Source organism: Stigmatopora argus, chromosome 10, assembly GCF_051989625.1.
Source record: "Stigmatopora argus isolate UIUO_Sarg chromosome 10, RoL_Sarg_1.0, whole genome shotgun sequence".
In the NCBI taxonomy this organism is placed as follows: Eukaryota; Metazoa; Chordata; class Actinopteri; order Syngnathiformes; family Syngnathidae; genus Stigmatopora; species Stigmatopora argus.
Window position 1 is genome coordinate 14,812,630 of NC_135396.1, and position 12,751 is coordinate 14,825,380.

At 39.3% G+C, this 12,751-nt stretch overlaps 1 protein-coding gene across 2 annotated transcripts in view; it reads right to left on the reverse strand.

The window, feature by feature from the left end:
- Positions 1-12,751, reverse strand: part of inppl1a (inositol polyphosphate phosphatase-like 1a) — a 34,747-nt gene that overhangs the window by 14,368 nt on the left and 7,628 nt on the right. For both annotated transcript variants that reach the window (XM_077611669.1, XM_077611670.1), the window contains exons 3-9: positions 8,890-8,953; positions 8,153-8,300; positions 7,998-8,079; positions 5,072-5,218; positions 4,793-4,883; positions 3,719-3,808; positions 2,105-2,203 (exon numbers count right to left, since the gene is read on the reverse strand). In XM_077611669.1, coding sequence (XP_077467795.1) covers positions 2,105-2,203; positions 3,719-3,808; positions 4,793-4,883; positions 5,072-5,218; positions 7,998-8,079; positions 8,153-8,300; positions 8,890-8,953 — 721 coding nt within the window. The remainder of the gene's footprint in view (positions 1-2,104; positions 2,204-3,718; positions 3,809-4,792; positions 4,884-5,071; positions 5,219-7,997; positions 8,080-8,152; positions 8,301-8,889; positions 8,954-12,751) is intronic.

Below are 12,751 nucleotides of genomic sequence, written 5' to 3' on the forward strand. Positions count from 1 at the left end.
ACGACTACTATGATTACGACTACTACTACGACTACTATGATTACGACTACTACTACGACTACTATGATTACGACTACTACTACGACTACTATGATTACGACTACTACTACGACTACTATGATTACGACTACAACTACGACTACTATGATTACGACTATGACTACTATGATTACGACTACTACTACGACTACTATGATTACGACTACTACTACGACTACTATGATTACGACTACTACTACGACTACTATGATTACGACTACTACTACGACTACTATGATTACGACTACTACGACTACTATGATTACGACTACTACGACTACTATGATTACGACTACGACTACTACGATTACGACTACTACTATGATTACGACTACTACTACGACTACTATGATTACGACTACTACTACGACTACTATGATTACGACTACTACTACGACTACTATGATTACGACTACTACTACGACTACTATGATTACGACTACTACTACTATGATTACGACTACTACTACTATGATTACGACTACTACTACTATGACTACTATGATTACGACTACTACTACTATGATTACGACTACTACTACTATGATTACGACTACTACTACGACTACTATGATTACGACTACTACTACGACTACTATGATTACGACTACTACTACGACTACTATGATTACGACTACTACTACGACTACTATGATTACGACTACTACTACGACTACTATGATTACGACTACTACTACGACTACTATGATTATGACTACTACTACGACTACTATGATTATGACTACTTCGACTACGACTACTATGATTATGACTACTACTACAACTACTACGACGACTACTACTACAACTACTACGACGACGACGACTACTACGACTACAACTACTACTACGACGACTACTACGACTACAACTACTACTACGACGACTACTACAACTACTACTACTACGACTACTACTACGACTACTATGATTATGACTACTACAACGACTACTATGATTATGACTACTTCAACGACTACTATGATTATGACTACTACTACGACTACTATGATTATGACTACTTCGACTACGACTACTATGATTATGACTACTACTACAACTACTACGACGACTACTACTACAACTACTACGACGACGACTACTACGACTACAACTACTACTACGACGACTACTACGACTACAACTACTACTACGACGACTACTACAACTACTACTATTACGACTACTACTACTACGACTACTACTACTACTACTACTACTACGACTACTACTACTACTACGACTACTACTACTACGACTATGACTACTACTACGACTATAAAATCATGGGTTTAGCATTCAAAGTGAAAATAATCGTAAATCTATCCGTTTTCTCTCTTTTCTCATAAATCAGATGCTTCAGGTTGAACCCACTGTGACCAAAATATCGCAGGAAGCTGCTGTTTACCACAGCAAATGTAAATTTGGCTAAGCTAAATACTTCAAAGAAGACATTTCCTTTTCATCCAACTTTTTCACAATACCTTCTAGGATACATTTCCACTCTTTTGTTTAAAATAGCTCAACACTTCCAAATTAATTATTCATTTATTTTGCTTATCCCTGTCAAGATCAAGGGATGTTGGAGCCAACCCAGACGACCATTCACAATAACAAACACATTACCTCCAGGTGGGAGTCAAACCCACGATGCTCGCACCAAAGTCAGGCAAAAGAACAATTGCACTATCGCTTGGCCCCAATTAATTATGATGTTGGTAAAACAAACTTTTAACACATTCTAGCATACTTAGTTCAAGGGCTCAAGTAAAACAAATTAAGTACTGAATACCATTCAATGTATTCAAACCACAGACAATACAACAGGAAAAGCATTACAAAAATCCCTTCGCTCTTTCACATGACTCATCTGGGAAACACTTCCTACTGTGTGATGAGCAATCCATGACAGGGTTCACGTCAAGTCTGCAATATGTGATGAATTCAGCCTTTGCTGCGGAAATATTAAGTCTTCTTCCGAGGATACTGTATCAAGTGTACTTGAGTGCTAAAACAATCACGGTGGGAAAAACATTCTCATGTGGTTTCAAGAAAAGATAAGTACCTCGAATGGCTGCACAGGGATCGTTTTGCTGTGACGCATGGAGAGAGGCGGAGGGGCGCACAAGGTGGACAAGCTCATGTCTTGAAGAGCTTTCAGAGCCTGTGGGAGTATTATAGACAAATGCATATAGTCGCTATAATGGTGTACCAATACATACATTTAAATGAACTGGTTGAGCAACGATCACATCAAATCAATCAAACATTGATCATCATGTTAATTTTTTAGATACTGTATTTTTTTTTAAAAAGGTATTAACTCAGTAATCAATGTCTGAAATGTTTCAGCAATAAGCCAGTCAAAAAGATCAAAATTACTCGTTTTTTACAGACGAACGGTAACTGTGTTAAATTTCTTCACAATGTCGAATTAAATTGATCAGAGGCCCTCTGAATTGAAGTCACTTTGTGACAGACTTGGTTACAAATATTGTATGTGTTGTCAAAATTACCATATCCTGATGAAATTGATGATTTACATTAAGAGAATTCAAAAGGTAAAAGCCAGAGCACACACATACATACATACACACATGCTTTGCATTGTTCTGACATACAATGTTGGAGTCAACAAGGAAACAGTTAGCCATTTCCTGGATGTGACCTAACAGCGGCCAAGAAGGTGGAGCATCACTTAGGTTGAGACACGCAGTTTGGCTGATTACATTCTAAATGTTTCCGTCACTATCAGAGTCTGTTCCATATAATGCCCAACACAGACTATTTGGCCGATGTAAAGGCAATAAGGTAAACAGTGGTTCCATGAGAAAAAAAATTACCAAAAATTCCCATTCAAAAATGTGCAATTAACATGATCACATTTACAATCAAATGGTTTCTCGTAATTAAACCTATAAAAGTGATTGATAGTTTCATGTCTAATTAGATCATTTGCTTGATAACACAATTAACACTGGTTTTGAGACAGCAAGCATGAACTATGGCCATTCACCAAATCCAGTAATATGAAGCGGCTTAACTCTTTTTTTTCACCCTATGCAAATCAAATTATCAACTCTCAGTGGCGTCTCCAATTCAGAGAATTATGTGTTCAAGCCCCCAAGCCTCAGCAAATAAACGTTTTATGGCAATACAATTTGTCATGACAAGAAGACAAGTCATATTATATCCCTTTATCAATCTAAAAGAAACTGTGTTATATAAAATAAGGATGTGAGATTGGTGGGAAGTGTGTGAAAGGGTTAAAGACCAATATGTCACACCCTAAATCAGGGATGGCGAACAAGTTAGACACAAAGAGCAAAATTTTTAAAGTGTGGGCATCAAAGTCACACCACGCAGTGACCTGCCAAAATGTTGACTTAATTTGCCAGCATTAGATGTAAGCCGTGGATTTAATTGGCAGTTCCTTACATCAGATGCAGCATAAAAAATAATAGAATCTGCCAAATTATTTTTTTAAATCCTTATTATTTGTTATTAATGGGCATTGATGAATTTGAGGGTGTTTTAAGAGAGAATAAAAATAAGAGAAACATTATACAAGGTTAAGAGCTACAATATATACAAGATATGATAAGAAGCAAAGTGGCGCATTCATTTTGGCCGGGAGTCGCATGTTCGCCACCCCTGCACAAATGGAGGCAGCTTTTACCTTCTTCTCGATGGATGACAGCAGGTCTTTAAGAATAGCAAGCTTGGTCACAAGGTTCTCCAACTCCTGATCTCCACCTTGATTCACCGACTACAGAAACAATTCATATTTTTAAATGTTATTTTTTGAGAGCCATACTCAGAATTTTCCATTTCATCTTCTGAACCGCTTTATCCTAGGGGCAATTTAGAGTGTCTAATCAGCCTACCATGCATGTCTTTGGAATGTGGGAGGAAACCGGGGAGAACATACAAACTCCGAACAGGTGGACCAACCTGGATTTGAACCCAGGACTCCCACTGTGAGGCCGACGTGCTAACCACCCAGCCGCCAGGCCACCCGACTCAGAATTTAAAAGCTGTGTGCTTTTTGTCATTTCAACACTTAAAAGTACTTTTTTTTTTGAATTATTTGTTTGTTACGCTGTTGCTAAGCTAATCAATGTGTATCAATGAGAGTATGCATTCACAAGGGAATCTAATGAAAAAAAAATATGGTGCTCAAGCTACATTTTAGCTTACAGGTTTGCAGAGTGCCATATGTGCCCGTCAAAATGTGGCTCGTGTGCCATAGGTTCCCTACGCCTGATATAGAGAATGACAATCTATACTAGTAGCATGCAGGTTTTTTAAGAAAGCCAAAATTAACCTCCATAAATACAGTACTTAGCTTGTATAAAAAAGAATCTATGTGTTGTGTAAGTATAGTATTTCTTTTGGGATAATTTATTTTAATAATAGTATGACTTCTGTGTGACTAAGTATATCCTATTGTCCCAAGGCTAAAAAAAAGATCACATGACACCCACTTTAGTATATAGAGAATTGTTCATATCCTTTTTTCAGAGTTGGAAACTTATCACAATGAAAATATTTGTCACAATGGAATCAAATATTTGAGCCTGTGATACTTTCATATCAAGTCTTTGAAATATCATGCTTGACGCAAATCTGTGAATAACCATTGCTAAAAAAACCCTCCTCCGCAAAATTAGTAGGGATATTAAAGATGAGCAGTGCTAGATGGATGGATTGATACAATTATACATTGAGTAAAGATTAAGGGAGGACATACCTGTTGGATCATCTTAGATACCATGAAGGCACTCTGCTGATCGAAGACTTTTGACAGGATCTCAAGGCCAGACAGCACCTTATCCACTTCCCTTTTTTCGAAAAGCAAACAAGAGTTTCACATCTTAATTTAGCTGAGCCATATGAGGGAAATTTTGTATTGGCAATAAAAAAAGCATTTCCTTATTTAAATCACTCTGAATGAGTTCAGGAAAGAATTTAGTACTAAAGATGTACAGTATGATGAAAACCTAAGCGTCTGACTCAGTCTTGCCCTTACCCATTGAGACGCTTGCAAGAGGCCACAAGTGTCTTGTTGAGGTGGGGCAGCGAACAGGCTCCCTGTTTGACAGCCTCGAGGTCTAGAGCATAGCTGCCCTTCAAATACTCGTGAGAGATAGTACTAAGACCATTCGCTGTTGGGGCACTGAAAAAAAAAGTCAAAATGGAACTCACAAGATTGTAAAACACACAATTGATACATAAAGTTATGTTTATTGAGCTATTGCCTATTTAAAATATGTTATTTGAAAGACCAAGATATAAATATAACGCAGACACTGTATAATTACAGGCAGTCTTCAGCTTACGACCCATGCGAGTTACGTCAGGTCATGGCGAAGCATGATTCACGTCAGTGCAATTCGAGGGTAAGGCAGTGGTTTTCCCCTGCAGGAAGCGCATAGTTTCACTTTCTAACTGCTCAGAGTGGCGATAACAGTATATTGTACATGCTATACACTTACTCCTTAAACCCCTACCTCAAGGTGGCATCCAAAAGAAATTCTGACCTATACCTAAAAAGAATAAAAAATATAGTATTCTACTGTACCTAGAAAGAATATGGATACCGTATCTTCACGACTATAAGGCGCACATAAAAGTCTTAAATTTTCTCCAAAATAGAGAGGGCACCTTATAATCCAGTGCGCTTTATATATGGACCAATAGTAAAATTGTTATCAAGATAAAATAAAATAAATCAGTCGATAGGGTACACCATCCTCTACAGCTATCACAACTACGGCAAGCAGCCCCCGACTCTACTATTTTCCCCGTAGAAAAAGTACTGCGCAGTGACTGCTGGGATATGTAGTTCTTTTGTCAATACACCCAATGGATTGTGACCTGTATACATCGACATCAACACAGCTTTACGAAGGGTGGCAGGCAGCGCCGGGCTAGTTACGCTAGCTACTATTTGCGAATGGATTGTGGCCGCCTGGACGAACGTATAAAACTTCGGACACAGAAAATTAGGACTTTGATGGATTTGTGGGTGATGATGACGTGAGTACATTGTAAAATGGCTAAATAAAGTACAACCGAACTCAGTTTTGCTTCCATTGCCTTTTTAAAAACGTGTTTTTAGTGTGTGGGTGTAGCGTGTATGTTTAAGCCGGTGTATGTTTTGCCATGCCTGGCTGCGTCTATAAAAACAGTGCGTCCTTTGTGTAAAATACAGAAATAGCACTCGTTATTGACACTGCGGCTAAAAATACGATGCGCCGTATAGTCGTGAAAATATGGTAATTGAAAAATGAATGAATAAAAAGATTAAAAACAATTTAAAAAAAGAAATAGCCCTAAGATGATACAGCATGTAAAAAAACTCCAGACTAGGATATAGTTTGCCATTCGACCAAAGTCAACTGGGACAGGCTCCAGGACCCCACAGCCCTGACAAGGATAAGGTTTTTCTTGCCTCCCTGCCTCGCTAAAACAGTGCTACAAAAGAAACAATAAAAAGGAAAATATAAATTGTACGTGTTTAATACTGTGTTAACATGCAAAAGGCCATTCTAGTACTACTTACGCTCTTTGGTTTTCCCTTATACAGTGGTACCTCGTCATACGACCGCTCGTCATACAAAATTCTCGTTTTACGGCGGAAATTTCGATCGAATAATTCGCCCGTCATGCGATAAAAATTTCGTGATGCGACCAAGCCAGGTCTTTTTTGCATATATTTCGTGTATAACAATATTTACGAGCACGGAACGATTAATTCAGATGAGTTTCTCCAAAGACCAGGAAACGCGCAACGCGCATGCAAAAAGAGGGCTTTCTGGGTAATGAAGTACACTCGTGCACACAACACCCATAGGCAATGGCAACCTTTCTCAGAATAAAACTTCATTACCCACAATCAATACGTGGGTACGCTCAACTATTGTATTTCCTGTTATTCTTTCTAAGGAAAGAAGCTCCCGCGATCGTTCTTTAAAGACTATTTCTCATTGGCAAGTGGTCGTGCGTTATCCTATTGTGAGGTCATTTGTGTGCATCATTTTGGGAATATTTTGAAGGCAATACAACAGCAAACAGTCCATCGATAGCGAACGTGAGGGTGGAGGCGTGGCAAACCACCAACCCGGAAAACGAAGGTAACAAAAGATTACAACAAAATTAGAATTCAGTTTTGTGTAAAGTTACATTAAACATATGTTTGAGTGTCTGTATATATTAATCCAAGTTAATTTAAATTTGTTTGTTCCGTTTACGAGTGCGTTGTCGTGGAAAAAAAAACGAGCTCAGTTCCGGAACGGATTAAGCTCGTATCTCGAGGTACCACTGTATGTGCTTTGTTTCAGCAGTATATATAGTCAGTCTGTGGTCCTTGCAATCATCTAACAAAGTGGCAAGGTTAATTAACTAGATTTGACTTTTCTTTATTATCATGAAAATCAATTAGGCTGCACACATTGGAACTAATGGTAATTGAATGTGAGGCTTGGGACAGAATACAGTTGTAGCAATGTTCCCTCTAATTTTTTGTTTGTCTGGGCAGAAAGACAACCTCCCCGAGTACTGGTGTGAGCAACATCATCATTGCTCGCTATGGGCACACACCAGTATCACACCTGCCATAAGCAGGTGCATGTCTACTACACAAAAATGATTTAGTAATAATAAAATGTAATGATTAATATCTATGAATGGGCGGCCCGGCGGATGAGTGGTTCGCGCGTCGGCCTCACAGCTAAAAAAAGGGTGGGGATTTTATTTTGTGCGCTCCATAGGATTTGCTGTGCGCAGAGAAGACGAGAGTAGTGCGCAATTGCGCACGCACGCAGCTTAGAGGGAACATTGAGTTGTAGTATATACTACAAAATTATGTGTGTTGTAATCCACACAAAACACATAAAGTGGGTTGCTTATGTTTTCAGTCTAAAAATTATGAATAAAAGAAATCCAATTTGTACCTATCCGAGGGCGTCTCTGAAACAGGAGGAGTTGATGTGGAGGCTGAGCGGGGTGGTAGAGGTGGTTTCTCATCCTCTCCATCTACAAATCAGGGGGCAGATGTTGAAGCATACGACTACACGGGCCACCGCTGTACTTTTTTCCGGAGAAGTACCTGAATAGTCACGGTCATCAGGGATGGCGGTTTCCTCTCGGTCAACGGCATAAAGCAGAGTGGTCACTAGGCCCTGACTGGGCTGCAGGTACAACGACACGAGCTCTGGTAATGTTTTAAACCTCTTGGGCTGGACGCCCTGTGACGTCTGGGAGGAAGACAAATGGACGGATATGCCAAGAGACAAAATAAGGAGAAACATTATTTTTATACCGTAGACACGGAACAAACCTTGCAAAAATAGTCTCGTCATGGTCTGGTGTTCCAAATAAGTCATGCTGTGTAAACAAATATATCCGGGAGTCTAAATATAGTTGAGATCAGGAGGAGGTGTTTTGGCATATTGCACATACTAGATAGATTCCAGTGAGGTAAGCCAAATGAATCTCAGAGGCAGATAAATAAAGTGAGGGTTCGATGTCACAGTTAGAGTCGCAAAGGCTGTCTGCAATGTGGGAGAGCGCCTTAGTGGCTTGTGCCTGTGCGGCATGTGTGCGGCGGCATTTGGCAGTGGTGTGGACAGCACAGCTGTTGAACAAGACACAAAGAGACTGCTGTTGGCGGGGTGTATGTGCATGTGTGCTCGCGCGTGTCAATGTGAGACCTCAAAGCCAACCAAAGCATCTCTGCCTACCAGCTGCTACTGAAGCAAATACACTTTTTTTCTTGAGTCAATATGCTGAACCCCAAGAGGACTATGAGTGGATGCATTGTAATTGTTTGTGCCTTTACTGTACCTGCACAGCCAAAAATCCCTCTTCATCTGGGAGGATTCTGTAAGTGTGGACATGCTTCTGAAACCTGGGAACAGTAGAGAAATTCAAACTGAAACATAAAATGTTTTTTAAACAACCTTCACCTCTGTACAAATTGCATTTGCGATCAGACACGCGCCTACATACAGTTAACGTGTACTTGACCTCAGCTGGTAGGGCCGTGTATGTGTGTGTTTTTTGGAATGAGGGAGGAGCAGTGTGAAAAAGTTGAACCTGTTACTGTCAATTAAAGACTGAGAGGTCTTTATCCTTGTTGTGCCATGATACAGTGGACCAATAACACACACAGTGACCATTAAAAGGGACAGCTGATTTTTTCCCCCTGAAAGTTCTCTTTCCAGTCCTTTTAAAGTCTGTGTGAAATAAATGCCTTACTGATTAAACACTTTATAACAAGTAGTTCATCACCATTGTGACATTGGACTATGTGACCATAGCTGTATGCCTGCAGCTAGGAGCTGGACATCAATGCTTTTCATGTCTGCGCTTCATGTCTGCTTAGTGGACCGGACACAATATGTTCAATTTGCCCAGCAAACCCTGCAATGCTTGTCTTGCAGTTGTGTGTTAAACGCTTTGCATAGTTTAACATTCAAGTTGAGCTAATGTTTACCCACTTCCATTTTGATCTATTTTATTTGTGTTTAGATTACAACAAAAAGTTGAGTAAACTATTCTGATAAATATAAATACACTCTTCAGTCTTTCCCCATATAAATACATTGTATATAAAATGGAAACTCGAAAGTTTAAAACATGTAGACTACATGACAGACAATCCAACTGCAATCCCATAATTAGTATTCATAATATGAATCCAAGAAGATGATGCTACCATTCAATAGCACAGGTTATCAGATGTAACTTTCTTTTACTAGTCATTTAGATTAAAGTTCTGCCTGGATTACAAATATGAGGGGGAACAAAGACACTTAATAAGGGGCGGCCCGGTGGAGCGAGGTGTTAGCGTGCCGGCCTCACAGCTCTGGGGTCCTGGGTTTAAATCCAGGTCATGTCCATCTGTTTGGAGTTTGCATGTTCTACCCGGCCGGGCCTGCGTGGGTTTCCTCCGGGTACTACAGTTTCCTTTCACGTTCCAAAAACATGCATGGTAGGCTGATTGGACACTCTAAATTGCCCCTAGGTAGGGGTGTGAGTGTAGATGGTTGTCCGTCTGTCTCCTTGTGCCCTGCGATCGGCTGGCCACCGATTCAGGGTGTCCCCCTCCTCTGGCCCGGAATCAGTTGGGATAGGCTCGGCACCCCCCGCGACCATAATGAGGATAAAGCGGTTCAGAAAATGAGATGAGATGAGAACACTCAATAAACTGTGCCCATATTCAGTCACAAACAAATAATCTACACCGAAAAACACAAAATTGAAAGTACCTAATGTAGCACACCCATTGTTAAGCGTTAGTGTGACCTTGTCTTCCTGTTGGAAGTTGACAAGATTCTCTATCTAAGTAAATACTATTGTTTCAGGGGGAAGGGAAGGAGAAAATACAAGATTTACAGAAAGAAGCCCCAAGGCTACACAATCTACACACGTCTGTGTGTGTCTGTACAAATGCGTTGATAGTGTGACAACTAAATCTGTTGATGGTAAAATGCAATCACTTCATCTTGCCAAAGTACAAAACAGTCAGACGTGCTCAGTGCCACCGTTCAATGTTAATTGTGAGGGAACTGTTGTGCAATGTATCAAAATATTGCCTATTAAAGTTCAAAATATTCCAGACCTCATAAAATAGAAAACTAGTGGAGATTGTTTTCCGCCAACAGACAGAAGCTCAGAAGTGCAAGTCTGAAATGCGACATGTTTAGACGCGCTACACGGATACCAAGGAGGGTCTGTTTTATAGGAATTTTAATTTGGCTGAAGCTGTCCCAAAGTAGAGAGGAAATCACAAACTGTCACTCAGCATATTTTGTCCAAATATGGCATGGGCTTCTGTCTTTAAATACTACTGCCTATAGTCTCAATATTCACTTAAAACCAAACTTGATTTAAAGTATACACACTAGGCTAATTAAAAATATGTACCTTATAATAGTTTTACTTTAGTAATAGAAAAACAATTCAACATGAGTAAATATTTTGCCTACAGTACTTTTACTCAGTTGTTTTTAGAAATTGACTGACGATTGTTATATGCAGGCAAAGGCTGTTTTTTTACCAGGTGGAAATCTGATGTAGCTGTATTTAAATTACGCTGTTGACTGGAAACGGACAATAATTTTTGTTTGCACTTAAAACAATAATAAATGAGAGGAGTCGTAGAACATAGCGAGTGTAGCCTCTGGCATGTTTCAAAGTACTTTTAGGTGATCGCAGTGGGGTAAACAGAGGGGCAATAATAAAACTTTAAAGGACGTTTAAAAGAGAACGTATACATCACAAACAGGCAAATTTGCTCCAGAGTTTAACCAATAAGTACATGTCATCTTTCCCACATAGTTTCTCCAATTATTGTTGTAGTATTCAGAGTTGCCAGACGTCAAAAATCATATTTCGTAGTAGGTAAAGAGAATTTTCAGATTTTGTGACCCTTTTTCCTAATGACATTTACCAGCGACGCGTTAAAAAAAAGCTCAATATCATCTAATTTTATAATGCTTTTCAAATAGATTCCTTTTCTCAATAGTTAATTGTAGCTAAGAAATAAAAAAAAAACAATAAGAGCAAATCAACTATTACGTTTTCTTTTTTGGGAAATAGCAAACGGAAATAGCTTCCCTCTTCCGACTTCGGTGCGGGCTGGCGCGGGCTCCATTCCCGCTGGTGGCGGTATGATTGTGAGTGTGCATGGTAGTTTGTCTCTCTGTGTGCCCTATGGCTGACTGGCGACCAGTCTAGGGTGTAGTCTGCCATTCACCTGAAGACAGCTGGGTTAGACTCCAGCAACCCCTCGTGGATGCGTGGTATCGAAGATGATGATGATGACAAATAGTTAACACACATCTACGCTGCTTGGAACAAATGATGAGAATGCATACGTGTCATTGAAAAGGAAGATAACTTAACTTTCAAAACAATTTACGTTATGACAACATGAAAAATGCAAATCTTATTTAGAACATGACGTTGAATAAGTGGTAAGTTAAAATGGCGAGGCAAAAGTGAAAACTTTCAACATTTTAATTGTTTTAAGGAATTTGATGGAAAATGAAACATTGATGGATTTTTTGTTGTTTTGATTTTCGTAATTTTGATACAAAATGCGCCTGTGGAAGTTTGGTAAAACTGGTGTCATAGACTTGCGATAAGTGAGGACGCGATAATCGAGGGATTACTGTATTTGGCAGCACTGAATATTTATCAAAAATACACTAAAGTGAGAGTTGTTATTTTCATCTTAAGTCATTTTACAAGGTGATGGCATTCCCCTATATTTTCTACTCTGAATAAAATTTCAGTTATCCTGTAAATCTATTTATTTATTCATTTCATTCAAGGAAATTTAAGGGCCACAATGTGCTCTTGGGATACTACAGAAACAAGTGGAGACAATCCATTATATAAAGCCACTCCCCAAACCATAGGAATGAGACCCACTCAACCCCCTGCTAAGAGCATGATAAAAGATGAGTCATTTGGAAATTGGTCACAAGTTTCCTGTATCTACTGTAAAGGTAATGCAAAGCAAGGCCTCACCCTGAACTATAAACAACTACACAAAATCCTTGTTATGGTTTTCGCAACAGACATGTTACTAATGTTGACATTAGTTAAGAATTCACATCACGTGTCTATTTTTTTTTAACTACTAATAGTGATGCTGGGGGCACACCTTCATATCACTCAGTGGTGTGTCGTCAGG